Raw genomic sequence first — 16757 nt, forward strand, 5'->3', positions numbered from 1 at the left:
CCAAATGCATATCCCCAGTTACTGAAGTAAAGTTAGATACTTTTTAACTGATTCAAATAAAACAGTTTCTACTGAACAAAAATAAAAGTTCAAAAATTGCCAGAGAGAAATCAGTATGTACACTAGAATGACAAGTATCAGTGCACAGTGTATATATGATTCAAGTGCTGACACAGTAAAAATCTACATTAGCGCTAGTGTAATACTTAAGTGTTTCATGCAACAATGTTGGCAGCACTTGCTGTGAGGTATAATGTGTGTCACCTGCTGGGCCTGTGCAGCCAATGAGAGAGCAGTGGACAGATGACTTGTTTCAAAGGAATGTAGTCACATTTTCATGTCAGTATATCACTACCTTCAAACCTGTAACACATTCTAAATAAACAGCAAAATATTGTGCCAACTAAGATGATTAAGTTTTTTCATATGTAAAATTGTTGTATTCAAACCTAACCTAGGCCTCAGGTTAAGCTACAGATCAGAGTGTCATCACCGCAACCAGGTATTTTAGCTTTCACATTAGTTGGCTTCACCAGCTCACGACCTGAATGTCACATCTCATTTTAACCACAATCTTGTAATTTGCGATGCACTGGGAAAAAAGAAAAAAAAGTCAAATATATGAAACAATGGAGATTATGATTTTAACTGTTGCTCATTTTACTCACAGCAGTTTAAGCTGTGCCATTTGGTCCCATCCTAACCTGAACTTTTAATATGTGACATATTTGGAAAAAAAAGTCACATACTTATGACAACAGAGACGAAGAGAAACAGTTTATATTTTGGCACTAGTAACTCATTTTCTCACCTCTCATTGGTTATGTGAAAGTATCATCCCGTTGGTTACACAAAACTGACACATTGCCAATCTATAAATAAATAAATAAACAGAAAATACCATCAGTAATAGTAGTGACCTGCAACTGAGTAAAGTAAAAGAGGATGCAGGGCTAAAATATTGCCACGCGTGGTGGCAGATTTGGTGCCAGTAGCATGACAACCAGTAGTGTGGATATATAACGATTATGCCATGAATCGCATAGCAGTCAGCCACAGGCCTACTACTTGACAATGACTGGGGAGTACTAGGGTGAAAAGTCATGGACTTTGATTATGTAACATTGCTGGAAAGCCAATTAGATTTTACTAACAGCATGAAGCTATCCATATTTGCAAATGATCTAAGAAATCTTCACGGATGGAATCTCCTGAATATTCACTGTAGTATAAGAACACTAATAAAATTAGATTCACTAAACTCTCAATCTCTTGAAAATTTTCAAGTTATAAATGAGGTTCTGTTACTGTGGGAACTGACCTCTGCCATGTATTTCACAGTGGCTTAAATAGCTCTGAGCACTATGGGACTCAACTACTGTGGTCATAAGTCCCCTAGAACTTAGAACTACTTAAACCTAACTAACCTAAGGACAGCACACAACACCCAGCCATCACGAGGCAGAGAAAATCCCTAACCCCGCCGGGAATCGAACCCGGGTGTGGGAAGCGAGAACGCTACCGCACGACCACGAGATGCGGGCATTTCACAGTCAATTACAGATTCTATCTTTTAACACTTATTATCAGAATATATTTTGGAAGCTTTGCTCTGCCATTAGATAACAACTGAGATGTTTACTTTGGTAGCAAAGTGTTTGCATTTAACATTAATATCACAGAAGCAACCAGTTTAAACACAGTATGGGAAAAAAAAAGTTAAAGATTTGATCAATAAGAAAAATTTTTCTACATTGTCACTTTCTGTTGACCACGATGATCAGTTACAGCTTATAATTGTACCAGAATCATTAATCTTACACAATAACACTCAAAGTAACACAATTTTACAGTGTGTTGCAGTTTGTGATAAAACAGACTAGTAGTTGCACTCCATCTTCAGGCCATAAGTGGCACATTGGGACCATCCGACTGCCGTGTCATCCTCAGGTGAGGATGCGGATAGGAGGGACGTGTGGTCAGCACACCACTCTCCCGATCATTATGATGGTTTTCTTTGACCGGAGCCGCTACTATTCGGTCGAGTAGCTCCTCAATTGGCATCACAAGGCTGAGTGCACCCCGAGACTAGTAGTTGACTTAGCAATAAACGTGAACAAGTAAATTCTGTATCATAGCTACAGACAGTAAAAAGTTGTTAGGTAAAGCTCCTTATCCACCACATAAATCACTTAAATCAACAATTTTTAACCCACAAGGAACAAAAGTTATACATGCTGACATAATTTTTGTGAAAAAAGGCCAGTGATACTTACTTTACTAAATATCTCTTCTAGTTTTGACTTGTCCAAAAGATCACACTGATAGAATATCACTGGTTTCCCTGTTATTTGCTCTACTCTCTTCAGACTAGGTGCTTCGCCATGTTCTCCATTCACAGAATTTGCAAAATTATCAATGGCAATGACACTGTAGCCAGCCTCAAGTAGTTCTACAATACAATGACTTCCAATGTAACCAGCACCTCCAGTTACAAATACAGTGCTAAAATTTGCCATTTTGTGATCTGAAAGGTAAAAGTAAGATAAGAAAATTAAAACTGAAATTATATTAAACTGCTAAATTACTGCATAATGCTAATGAAAGGGCCTAGGAAACGTGCAAGATTTACTGAAATTGCATTTAATATGTCTTTTTCAAAAGCACAGGCAGTGACCAATGACTAGGCTTCCATACACCCAGCATTGGCCTGGACAGTCCCAGTTTTTTATTGTTTAGCAGTGGCTAAAAGCAAGTATTATGTATATATTCCCACTGAATATAAATTTTGGAAATTGTGCAGTCACAGTAACAATGAATATGTTTATTGCACCCTGTGTACAGGAGAATTTTCCGAAACTTCCAGGAAGATTAAAACTGTGTGCCGGACTGAGACTCGAACTCAGGACCTTTGCCTTTCACGGGCAAGTGCTCTACCATCTGAGCTACCCAAGCATGGCTCATGCTCTGTACTCACAGCCTTACTTCTGCCAGTACCTCGTCTCCTACCTTTTTTCTGTTGCACATAAAGGAAAGTGTGGTATTAAAGAGCATGTGAAAACAGCTAAACACAGGAATGCTGTTAATGCTACAGATTCCAAACAGAGATTTTAAAAAATTAAAGATGAGAATAACAGTCATTTGGACTTGTGCTGCTAGAGATATTACATTTTCATACCACAATGCTATACACAAATACAGTTCTGAAAAAAAGTCATGTCTAGTGAAAAATACAAACATAACAATAAAAACAATTTTGGACAATATAATGAAATTGGATAGATAAAAAATCTACTCACCAAGCAGTGGCAGAACACATTATAACCTTCTTTTATGTGTGTGTTCTGCCGCTGCTTTGTGAGTAGATTTCTTATCTGAAACATACAAATAAATGTATAAAGTTAATGTTTCAGTAATTTGTTTTAACTATGTCTTGAGTTGGACCAAAATGAACATGCCAATATGTCCTGAAATGGACCCAAAAATATGGTAAGCCAACCACTTACAAGATTTATATTACATAACATGACACTATCCCAGCTTTTGGAACTGTTATTCCTTACTCAGGTAGGGGTGAGGGACAGAGTGAGGAAGGTTAGAAAGAAAGGCCAATCACTCAGACATCAGGATTGATTTCTCAATTGAATTTTGCTTTGATATAATACACAGCACGTTAATACAGCCAGCAATATCCTAACAGTGGAGCCAAGTACAGTTTTCATATAATTTTCCATTTAATTTAAGTATGTGTTCCACTACTCTTATTCCTTCAGTGGGAGAGGCAGGAGGGGGGGACAGGGAAGGAGAGGGAGGGAGGGAGGGGGAAGGAGAGGGAGGGAGGGAGGGGGAAGGGGAGGGAGGGAGGGGGAAGGAGAGGGAGGGAGGGAGGGGGAAGGAGAGGGAGGGAGGGGGAAGGAGAGGGGGAGGGAGGGGAAAGGAGAGGGGGGAGGGAGGGAGGGGGGAGGAGAGAGGGAGGGGGGAGGAGAGAGGGAGGGGGGAGGAGAGAGGGAGGGGGGAGGGAGAGTGCGGGGGCTGTTCGCAAGATGTGATGTCCAAGAAGATAAAAAAAGATGACATCAAAAGGATCAGGGACAAAATATGGTGTGGATATGGTAGGAAATTAGAAAAAGAATAGTTTATAAAAAGGTGAGTCACAGGAAATAGTAGTCGTAAGGTGGATATAGAAATTCATGAACATTGTTATAACAGAGCAGAAGAAGCTTGAAGATGCAGAGAACAGTAGGTTTCAGTAGGTTTAACTCATTGAAAACTAAATTGGATAAATTTCTAGAGGATGTACCCATGAGCCACATGATCATATTAGTGATGTGACAAATAAATGTCATGTTCCATAACTCCCATAATGAAAGGGAGCCTCCAGGGATGTAGACCAAGTCCACAGCATCCACCAAACCAGAAGCATGCACTGCCCACTACATCTGTGAGGTATACCGACAACAAATTATGGCTTGTGTTAAATTGAAATATACTCATGTCCAGAAATAAAACAAACACATTGTGCGATTAGAGATAGGACATTCATATTCACAGGACATGTAAATTAGTATGTTCTGCAGAAATAATTAGCATTTGAATCATGCCAGCTGATGGGGTTCATGATCAACATCAATAAGGCAGCACAACACCACCTACCTGCAGCTCTCGTTGTCGCTATAAACCTAAGGTAATGGATCAGTGTGACTTGAGAAGGCGTGCAGGATGCCCCACACACATATATAAGCAAACCGAACCATCAAATCAGTGAGTTTGAGAGAGAGCATATTATTGGCATGAAAGAATGTGATGCATCCATCAAGGAAATTGCTGTTCATGTAGGACAAAGCATGTCGGCAGTGCAACAGGTGTGTGCAGAATGGTTCACGGTGGGCCATAGAACACAATGATATGCTTCAGGTTGCACTGGCTAGACCACTCCCCGAGAAGATCAATACCTCATCTGAATGGCATTGTAGGACAGATCTGTGTTCTCCTCGGTTGTGGTGCAACAGTTTAACACATCATACACTATCAGAGGTGACAGTCCATTGCCATTTATTATGGCATGGGTTACATGTGCATCACCCACTTCTCTGCATACCTTTGACGAATGTGCACAAACAATGTCACTGGGGACAGGAATGGCATCGGATACTGTTTTCAGACGAATCCAGGTTTTGATTGTTTCAAAATGATGGCTGCATTTTGGTTCACTGCAGACAGGAAGAGCAGCATCACAGTGACTGCATTCACACAAGACCTATAGCGCCAACTCAAGGCATCGTGGTGCAGGTGCTATTGCGTACAGCCGCAAATCACAGCTGGTGCATGTCCAGGGCACTGTGACCAGTGGCACCTACGCGAATGACATCCTGCAACTCATAGCCACACCATTTATGCACAGCACCCCAGATACCATTTTTCAGTAACACAATGCACAGCCACTTGTTATATCAACACATGCTTTCTTGGTGTCAGCCTTTTGCCATGGCCCGCAAGATCATCAGACTTATCACCAGTTGAAAATGTGTGGGATATGGTGAAATGATGGTGGCACTGCTGTGACCCAGTTCCAACCACCATACATGAACCAGGTGAGTGCAGTTTGGATGGCTATACCACAGGATGCCATTCACACCTTATGCACATTGATACCACCATGCATGGAACAAGTTATCAGGGTCCGTGGTGGACCTAGTGCCTACTAGAGAACAGTACACATACTGTATCTTGGTGACTGAAATGCTAACCATTTCTGCAGAACAAACTAATGTACATGTCCTGTGAATATGAATGTCCTGTCTCTAGTCATTCAAGGTGCTCTGTTTTTTTTATTTTTTCCCTGAACATGAGTGTATATATTTGTGGACATAAAATGCTAGCCAATATTTTGGTGTCTGTTGTTATCAACTGCATTACTAAATGCTGGAGAGTAAGCCTTGTATACAAAACACTAATACAGCCCAGTAAGTTATCACATGAATACTTGAACTTGCAACTTCATTCTAAGCATTTATGTTGCTTTTTTAATTTGTGAGACCATGTCAGCTGTCTACATATTAGAAAAGTTAAGTTTCTAATGACTACACTCTGGCCACTGGTTGTTCTTAATTGGACTGAAGTGGTCCTTTATGTTGAATTCTCCACTACTACACAGTTTCAATTGTGTTGCTATTATGAAGTGAGTATGGGATAATCCTTCAGATGGATTTTGGATACAGTCAGAAGGTTTGTTCACTCACACATTGCTGTAATGTTGTGGGTTGGTAGGACTTCCAAATTAACAAGACACCAAGTGATTCCTGAACAACAGCGATGTAATACACCACTTACATGTCAAAGCATACTGAACCAGGGCTCATATCCTGGGTGCACTCTTGCATCTTTCATCAAAAACTTACTAAAATCTGTTGTATATCTCTGATCATGCTCACTACATTACTGAGTAAAGGAAGGCAAGAAAGAAGATTATAAATTGTACATCTCTGATGATAATGTTGCCAAACAATTTCTCTAGATGCTAGAAGTGAGAAATCACTAAGTATCACACTGTATATTGCAAAAGTCAGTTTTCTAGTAAAGATACAATTGTGCTTTGTGCTTAGTTGACACCTTCTAAATACACTTTAATTCGTTTTTACATCAATTAATGATCACTATCTTCTGTCACAAAGCAGTTTTCTTGCAGTACCAGAGGCCGTCTTCGTGCTAACGCGCTTAAAAGAAAATTGTCTCAGGTTGTTTTCTCCGCATGACATTGACCTTGCACTGTAACGTGGAGTTGGCGACCATATGATGCGCGCAGTTCAATGACCTTTATACTGAGAATGCGAAGAATCCTACGGTTTGCCGGAAACCTGTTCCCACGGCAGTATCTCGTACTGTACTAGCGGGTCGCCTTTGTATAGGATGCACTGAAGCCGTCTGCGTCTTCCGCTTACAATCGCACAAAAAGTTATTTCCAAGAAGTTGAGAATGTTTACCGCTATTACCTCTCTAACGATCGTGCTTACGGCTTCAAGACACCGTTGGTGGGCAGTACACGGTCATGCGACGACAGTCATGCCTCAACTTTCTCACGGCACGTATACGGCCAAGGACTGCAGTACTTGACACCTATTTCATAATCTCACGCGTGCAAGGAATCGAGATGCGCATCGCTCGTCTGCGAAACCCTGTGCGAAGCTCTTCCGCACGCGCGTCGAAGTCGCTGGCGATAAAACAGTTTACACTAGACGATGTTTTCACTGGCTGCGCCGCTTCTCACGTTTTTCTCGACCGGACTACGCGGAACGGGCACGTGACGCAACTTTTGACAAATGCAGCACATGTGTTGCAGATTAAGCAACTGCAGGACCGGGAACTTACAATCTCGTCACACTTCATCATTCGAAGGACACTCACAGCTACGAAGTACACTACGAACGAGGTCGCTAGAGGTAGCTTTTCCTTTTTATTTTCACTTGAAGTTTTCCTAAGGTTAAGTTAATTGTCGTGTGCAGCCAGAATGAAATTTGGCGGAGATTCCAACAAACGTATACAGTGACGATGCTCCCGTAATTCCTCATATGAATAATGTAACATAATGTCAGTTGCTGAAAGTGGAACAGATAGATTAATGCGTTTAAGCCAATGAATTTGTCGGGCGAGTAGAGTGAACTCTTACCTTTAATGGGGCACGAGATGGCACTGCCTGGGACTGGAGGATCTTCTTCACGCTCGCGCTAGGCGCGTCCTGGCAGCCTTCGCATCACACGCCCGTGTTGCCAAAGCTACTGCCCCCGCCACCACCTGTGACGCGGCGCGAGCTGTCAGTGGTGCGTGACGTCACAGCCCCCTCCAGGCTCCAGCAGCCGCCGCCGTTGTACAATTGCCGGAACTGTTGCTGTGCGTCCGTATTGCGTTGCTGAAATTGCGTGACTCACGGATTCGGACGTGGCAGGGTAACGGAAACACCGACACTGTGTTAGAACCGGGGAATTCATGGATCATAAATAAAACTGTGCAGCGTAAGTTGCGGAATTTGCGTGGACAGCTTCCAGACGGCTGGTGTCAGTAAGATGCAACTAAATAAACAGAAGTCCACCGAAGACAGTTGAAATGATCAGATAAAAGACGTCATAGCAAAGTAAACTACACTTTGTTTTTAAAGATTCCTATATTACACGGTGACCCAAAACTCCGTTAACATTTTAAAATGAACTAATTCACGGAATAATGTAGGTAGAGAGGTAGTGCCTGAAACCCACGTACTTTTAATAAAGATATTGGTGATGAGCAAATTACTGACGTAATTCGTTTGCTAAGAATAGTGTTAAATATTTCGTTTACAATGGCAAGCTATTCCCTCAGCCTGACGGCCTGACAATGGATAATCCACTGGCAGGCATCTTGGCAGATATTTTCGTTAATTCGCCAGAATAAAAATTTTTCATGGAAGAAAGTGACATTTGTTTGAAATTTTTAATAGTCTTCAGGGAAAAAAATCAGCTTCACTGTGAACTTGGACCTTAGTATTGCTGTTGACGACAGACTTTCCTACGGTATTTTTCGAAGAGCCACTAATACACCTCAGATGTGACCGCTAGCTCAGTACATCCTCAGTCCCATGAAAAAGCGTTTTTCCTTTCAGCCGTTCATCGTGCAGTTTCTATATCTTTGTCACCTGACAAGTTTAATGAAGAGTTGAATTTAATAAAAACTATTGCAGTTAATAACGTCTATGATTCCTCGTTAGTTGAAAAGACCTTCGAAGTTAATACTGATGCTAAAATGACCACTTCTATTTTTAAGCCCTATTTACTATAGAATTCGTCGTCTTCTAGTTAAAAAATGTAGATGCAAAGTTACCTTTTCCACTAACAGTAACTTGCAAAAAATGTTATTCACAGCCTCAAGTCCACAGTTGCTCCTATCACAGTTCAGAAGTTTATAAAATCACTTGTGATACGTGTCCCGTTTTTTATATAGGACAAACCGGAAGATCTTTCAGTGTCAGTACAAGGAACATTTATTGAGAAAAAGAGGCACTAATGTACATAATTCCACTTTTGCTGATCATCTGTTAATTTTCGGTCACAAATGTAAGCCACTGGGCCGATCAGTCTGATGATGTTCGTAGCAAGGCATACGTGCTAAAGGCCGCAAAGTGTTTAATTTTAATTTTTGACGTGAGCATATCTGCTGGAAACTTAGATCATTGTTTTCTCGCAATGTAACTTTCCGCAAGTAACTTTGTATCCCATGATAATTGTCATCTCGGTTAATATTTTTGTCACACTTAATTTTCTAGTGATTATTTTATAGAGTTTCTTAAAATTGCACTCTGATTAAAACATTCTTAGAGGTGTCGAATCCTAGTTCAATGTACCAAACAATTATTTACAACCGGTTGGCCGTGTGATTCCTATGCTGAAACTTATATACGGTTGCTGAGAGACAGCCATGTTTAAAACTGTGATGTGGGGTTTTATTGAAACCAAAAACGAGTGCAAAACGCGAACACGTGGTTCTGGACAGCGGGGTGCTGCTTTTCAAACTGTCAGCGTGACGGGTGGGCGGTTCGGCCGTACGTCACACATTCGTATCATCCCCAGACTGGCTGATAAACATATGCTGGAAAGTACGACTTTTATACAGGATGGCACTCCATCCATATTGCTACACGCGTGGAAGATCTCTCGCGCACATCGTTTGCTGAGGATTGCGTTCCGAGCCGCCACTTAGTCATGCTTAGCCCTCTCCACACCTCAATCCATGTGATTATTGGTCACGGGGTTACCAGGAGTCGCAAGTCTACCGCGATCGTCCGACGGCATTTGGGATGCTAAAAGCCAACATCCGACGGCAGTTTCTCACCAGACCTACGGATATGACTGTAAAGTGCTGTTCAGAACATTGCCCCTCGACTACAGGTATTGCTGATGAAGGACGGCGAGTCGAGCATTTGTTATTAAGAACATCGTCTTTGCTAAAAATCGATTGTTATGCTAATTATTGCTTTTATATCATATGATGAGCCATCTGTTAGTTATTTTGTGCACGTCGTTTTGGTTTCAATAAAACCCCATGTTGCCGGCCGGGGTGGCCGAGCGGTTCTAGGCGCTACAGTCTCGAACCGCGCGACCGCTACGGTGACAGGTTCGAATCCTGCCTCGGGCATGGATGTGTGTGATGTCCTTAGGTTAGTTAGATTTAAGTAGTTCTAAGTTCTAGGAGACTGATGACCTCCGAAGTTAAGTGCCATAGTGCTCAGAGCCATTTGAACCAAAACCCCATGTCATTTCAAGCATGCGTGTCAATTTTTACAGTTCTATCTACATTACTGGGTCAAGTACTGAATTTTCAGATCTTCACCCACATCTACATCTACGTGGATACTCTGCAAATGCAACTTAAAGTGGCTGGCAGAGGGTTGATCAAACCACCTTCACGGTAATTCTCTATTATTCCACCGCTCGAACAGCGCGCGGAGAAAACGAATACCTATATCTTTCCGCGTGAGCTCTGATTTCCCTTATTTTATTATTATGGTCGCTTCTCCCTATGTACATCAGCGTCAACAAAATATTTTCGATTTCGGAGGAAGAAGTTGGTGATTGAAATTTCGTGAGAAGCTCCCGCCGCAACAAGAAAAGCCTTTGTTAAAACAAAGGTCCACCCCAAATTCTGTATCGTGTCCGTGACACTATCTCCCCTGTTTGTCGATGATACAAAAGATGCCGTTCTTCTTTGAACTTTCTCGATTCCGTTAACTGTATCTGGTAAGGAACTCAGACAGCACAGCAGTAGTCCAAAAGAGGACGACAAGCGTAGTGTAGGCAGTCTCTTTAGTAGATCGGTTGCATTTTCTAAGTGCTTTGCCAATGAATCGCAGTCTTTGGTTCGCCTTTCCCACAACATTTTCTATGTGATCTTTCCAATTTAAGTTGTTCGTAATTGTAATTCCTAGCTATTTAGTTGAATTACCGATGGAGGGCGCCACGAACTTGTAAGTCATTTTCAGCCAGGTGTCCGAATACTTTTGATCACATAGTATGCGTATTTCTCTACATTACTCTATGAATTTCAGTTGCACTGCTGTTAAATACTTGGATGTCACTCTTATCGTAAAATGCATGGGAATAACATTGCATGGGCATTGAAGTGGATTTACAGATAGACGTCTACTTGGTATGGATACAAGGACATCTCTGAATCGCTTAAAGCATTACGGAGGGTCAGCCCCAGCTTAAGCCCGTCTTAAAAACTGATATCGAAATTAAGATCACGAAATCGGTACATCACGACTGGAATCGCGAGTGGAACGAGGCTGCACCAAAATAAAGAAAGCTACGCATTTCCCGCAGGCCGTGGTTCAATCATGTAAAACTTAGCAAATTCCCGGTGTCATCCATAATGCACGTGAGGCTGACATGCGAATGTTAGCCTGTACATTTCAATAGTTTAAAATTTCTGTGGAACACGTGATCAGGACCAAAATCACAACGGCAACCTGAACTATGCACAAAGCAAAAGCAAGCACAAGACAGAAAATTGATTGCAAGAGGGATTACTTTACCTACGTCTGTCGCTGCAAATTTGAATTACACTGTCATAAATACTTGGAAGAAGTATACAGATGTGAAATCACGTTACAGTTTTAGTGGAGTAAGGATCTGTTAAGGTGTCAGATCATCTCAGACTAGAACAGACTGACATTACAATGTGTATTATTTAGTGCATCTTACACAGCAATATTCTTTTGCGTTTTGTGTCTACGAATAGTGTTGTTAAAATCTCTCTACAAGAAAGTGGTAGATTTTATAATATAAATATACACTGATTAGCCAGAACATTTATGACCATCGATCTGCTATCGACGTAAAACTGACCAGGCATAGCAGCGTCACTCGGCGACGAATGACTGCTAGTCAGACACACGCGCGATACATGTAGTATCAGTGAGCGTGCTGTCCGTGTGTAGAATGGGGAGGGCGCGCAATCTAGCATGTGAGTTTGACCGAAGGCAGATTGTGATGGCCGGGAGGTTCGGCACGAGCATTTCGAAAACTTCGTCTCTTCTCGGGTGTTCGAGGAGTGCTGTAGTGAGTGTCTTCAACACGTGGCGAAACCCAAGGTGAAACCACGTCCAGATGTCGGACGTCGTAGACTGGGCAGACTGGTAGAACAGGAAAGGCGGCGAACTGTGGCGGAACTGACATCAGACGTTGGTGCTGGGCAGAGTAGAAGTGTGTCTGAACACTCAGCGCACCTAACACTCCTAACGATGTGCCTCTACAGCCGACACCCGTGCATATGCCAGTGTTAACACCATTTTTGACATCGGCGAGTACGACTAAAATGAGCACGTGACCATCGGCACTGGACGTTGCAGTGGCAGAGGGTTGCATTGTCTGATGAATTCCGATACCTTCGTCGTCAGGCCGATGTGAGGGCGCGAATTCGTCGTCTGTCAGGGGAACAGCTCGTTGACAACTGTTCTGCGGGACATAGACGAGCTGTCGGCTGCTCTATTATGCTCCGGGGGAACATTCACTTGGGCATCCATGGGTCCAGTGGAGCTCGTGCAAGGCACCATGACGGCCAAGGAGTATCGTACACTGGTTGCAGACTACGTGCATCCTTTCATGACGATCAAGTTTCCCCGGCGGCAGTGGCATTTTTCACTAAGATAATGCGCCCTGCCACAAGGCCAGGTGTGTGATGAAGTGGTTCGAGGAACGCTGTGGCGTGTTCCAGCTGATGTACTGACCTCCCAATCCGCCAGACCTGAACCCGATCGAACATCTCTGGGATGTGACTGAACGTGGCGTCAGAGCTGATCACCCCCCCTTCCCAGAATCACGTGATTGTGTGAGTAGATATGGTGCCAGCTCCCTCCACCGACCTACCAAGTTCTCATTGCCTCCATGCTATGACGCGTCGCCGTTGTTATCCTTGCCAAAGGTGGACATGCTGGCTATTAGGTAGGTGGTCAGAATGCTCTGGTTGATCAGTCTGTACTCTTATTCCACACACCAAGTTGAGTAGTCGCTTGGTTGCCACTTCGCCCAATGATTTTACAAATTCCGTAGGAAAGTTATCTATACCTGCAAGGCTTCCAGTGCTCTGGTGAACACTCACTGTAATAATGGATCGCCTGTGTCTTCCAATTCGATCCCCATTTCTTCTTCTATCGTGACAGTAGACAGTCCTTCCCACTCGTGTAGGCCTTCAATGTACTCTCTGCAACTGTTCGCTTTCTCTTCTGCATTTAACAATGAAATCCCTATTGCATTCTTGATGTGACTTTCCTGTACGTTTCTTTTAATTTTCTTCGCGTTTTTCCTATTGGCATTCCGTTTTGACTTCCCTGTACTTTCAATTTATTTCATTCCTAAATGGTTTCTGTTGTTGTATTTATTTCTTTTCCTGTCATTGCTGTGCTTTCTTATTTCATCTATCAGTTGAAGTATTTCTTCTGTTACCCTATATTTGCCGGTCCAGCTTCTGTGATTGCCATTTTAGAGATGTCCAGTCCTCTTCAACGAAACTGCTTGTAATCATTATCGCAGTATCAATAACCTTAGAGAACTTCAAACGCACCTCGTCTTTTCTTAGTACCACTGTATCCCACTTCTTTCCACATTGATGTCTCTGTACGAATATCTTAAACTTCAGTCTACTCTTCATCATTACTGAACTGTGATATGTGCATCTGCACATGGGTACACCTAGCAATCTATATGATTTCGGAATCTCTGTCTCACCATGGTGTAACCCAGCTGTAATCTTACCATGTCTCCATTTCATTCCCAAGTATACCTCCTATTCTTGTGGTTTTTGAACAGTATTATCACAACTGCTAGCTGAAAATCAGTCTTTCTCCTCTCATTTCTACTATCTAGCCCATATTTTCCATTAACCCTGTCCTCCACTCCTTTAGCCACTGCAGCGTTCCAATCACCCATGATTATTAGATTTTCATCTCGCTTCACATGCTGAATTACCCATTCAGTTTCCTCGTATACTTTCTCAACGTATTCATCTTCTGCTTGCGACGTCGGCATGAATACCTGAGCTTTTGTTGTTCGCGTTGGCGTTGCATCGATTGTGATGAGTGGTTTCCATTGCCTTCTACATACCGTTGATCTTCGCTGATTCTTCTGCCCCTTAGGAGCAGTTTCTCATCCCAGGAGCAATAGAGGTCCTCCGCCCTCTTTGACAACGCCGTTGGCAGAACGTGGGGTGACATCTTATGCCGGAAGTCTTCGGCCGTCATCGGTGGTGATTTTTTTTTTTCTTCAGAATTTAAGCATTGGCTGGGTTCGAATCCGGTATCCAGGAAGTTCTTATTACTAGTCAAAGACGTTACCTGCAGACTAAGTATTCTATGGCGTTTCTAAAGCCCTGTCGCATTAGCCGTTAGCGAGTCAGTGGTGAGTCTTCCTCCACCCAAGACAAAACCAGCCTCGTGCTTCACGTCTAATCGCACTTAATTCTGCTCCCAACCACTTCAGTGTGCTATTCTTGCAGTGTAACGATTTCTTGCGCTCAACAAATGCACAGAGTTGTGAATCCATTTCAAGCAAGGTTACATCATCCACTGCCAATTGCAAGAGTAGAGTGCACGCAAATACTCGCATCATTATTTATGAGTGTGCACGGATGTGAAAGAACCTGGATGAAAGGCCATACAGCTTCAAAATGGAGCAAAACTGAGAAAGAAATTTACCTTGTCACTGGAAAACACCCGTAACTCGGAAAAGCGTAAATTATAATCTAGTGCATCAACAAATAAAAATGAGGTTACTGAAAAATAGCTTCCAAAATAGAAGTTTTATTGCCCAGATCTCAGCTGATATATATCCTGAGTACTAGTTTCAGCAAAGTTGTGTCACCATCTTCAGATGTTTAAAAGTGTTACAAATACGTTACAAGGTTTACTGTTATCATATGTCATCTCAAAAAAAAAAAAAAAAAGAAAAGAAAAAGAAAAGTCAGACTACAAACACTGCTGTCAGGTGTGTGTGTGTGTGTGTGTGTGTGTGTGTGTGTGTGTGCCTGTAGATAACCTGCTCCGTACTGTCGGAAAGTTGTCAACGAACTACATAACATTACAGAGCCCCACCAGATGACAGCAGTCTCGTACGTAATAGCGTATACATTACGAACAATGTTTAAGCTATATACAAAGTATACTACACTCCTGGAAATTGAAATAAGAACACCGTGAATTCATTGTCCCAGGAAGGGGAAACTTTATTGACACATTCCTGGGGTCAGATACATCACATGATCACACTGACAGAACCACAGGCACATAGACACAGGCAACAGAGCATGCACAATGTCGGCACTAGTACAGTGTATATCCACCTTTCGCAGCAATGCAGGCTGCTATTCTTCCATGGAGACGATCGTAGAGATGCTGGATGTAGTCCTGTGGAACGGCTTGCCATGCCATTTCCACCTGGCGCCTCAGTTGGACCAGCGTTCGTGCTGGACGTGCAGACCGCGTGAGACGACGCTTCATCCAGTCCCAAACATGCTCAATGGGGGACAGATCCGGAGATCTTGCTGGCCAGGGTAGTTGACTTACACCTTCTAGAGCACGTTGGGTGGCACGGGATACATGCGGACGTGCATTGTCCTGTTGGAACAGCAAGTTCCCTTGCCGGTCTAGGAATGGTAGAACGATGGGTTCGATGACGGTTTGGATGTACTGTGCACTATTCAGTGTCCCCTCGACGATCACCAGTGGTGTACGGCCAGTGTAGGAGATCGCTCCCCACACTATGATGCCGGGTGTTGGCCCTGTGTGCCTCGGTCGTATGCAGTCCTGATTGTGGCGCTCACCTGCACGGCGCCAAACACGCATACGACCATCATTGGCACCAAGGCAGAAGCGACTCTCATCGCTGAAGACGACACGTCTCCATTCGTCCCTCCATTCACGCCTGTCGCGACACCACTGGAGGCGGGCTGCACGATGTTGGGGCGTGAGCGGAAGACGGCCTAACGGTGTGCGGGACCGTAGCCCAGCTTCATGGAGACGGTTGCGAATGGTCCTCGCCGATACCCCAGGAGCAACAGTGTCCCTAATTTGCTGGGAAGTGGCGGTGCGGTCCCCTACGGCACTGCGTAGGATCCTACGGTCTTGGCGTGCATCCGTGCGTCGCTGCGGTCCGGTCCCAGGTCGACGGGCACGTGCACCTTCCGCCGACCACTGGCGACAACATCGATGTACTGTGGAGACCTCACGCCCCACGTGTTGAGCAATTCGGCGGTACGTCCACCCGGCCTCCCGCATGCCCACTATACGCCCTCGCTCAAAGTCCGTCAACTGCACATACGGTTCACGTCCACGCTGTCGCGGCATGCTACCAGTGTTAAAGACTGCGATGGAGCTCCGTATGCCACGGCAAACTGGCTGACACTGACGGCGGCGGTGCACAAATGCTGCGCAGCTAGCGCCATTCGACGGCCAACACCGCGGTTCCTTGTGTGTCCGCTGTGCCGTGCGTGTGATCATTGCTTGTACAGCCCACTCGCAGTGTCCGGAGCAAGTATGGTGGGTCTGACACACCGGTGTCAATGTGTTCTTTTTTCCATTTCCAGGAGTGTAATTTGTTTACGTCAACACCAAGCTTACAAAATTATTGCAGCATTTTAGAGCATGTAGAAATTCTTGCGATCACAGTGACTGAAAAATATTTAGAGAAAATAATTTACATTTTCATTATGTTTGAGAAGATGTACAAGCATCAAGGAATAAT

The 16757-nt window shown here is 43.5% G+C and overlaps 1 protein-coding gene across 3 annotated transcripts in view; it reads right to left on the minus strand.

Annotated features, from left to right (window-relative positions):
- LOC126190800 (UDP-glucose 4-epimerase-like) overlaps positions 1-7800 on the minus strand; it is a 40789-nt gene extending 32989 nt beyond the window's left edge. The window contains exons 1-2 of one of the 3 annotated variants that reach the window (XM_049931351.1): positions 7664-7800; positions 2277-2527 (exon numbers count right to left, since the gene is read on the minus strand). In XM_049931351.1, coding sequence (XP_049787308.1) covers positions 2277-2519 — 243 coding nt within the window. In that variant the 5' untranslated portion in view covers positions 2520-2527; positions 7664-7800. Of the gene's footprint in view, positions 1-2276; positions 2528-6989; positions 7199-7663 lie in introns of those variants that run through there. The other 2 variants (XM_049931352.1, XM_049931350.1) reach the window with 2 other exon arrangements.
- Positions 7801-16757: the final 8957 nt, after the last annotated feature.

Source organism: Schistocerca cancellata, chromosome 6 (genome assembly GCF_023864275.1).
Source record: "Schistocerca cancellata isolate TAMUIC-IGC-003103 chromosome 6, iqSchCanc2.1, whole genome shotgun sequence".
NCBI lineage: Eukaryota > Metazoa > Arthropoda > Insecta > Orthoptera > Acrididae > Schistocerca > Schistocerca cancellata.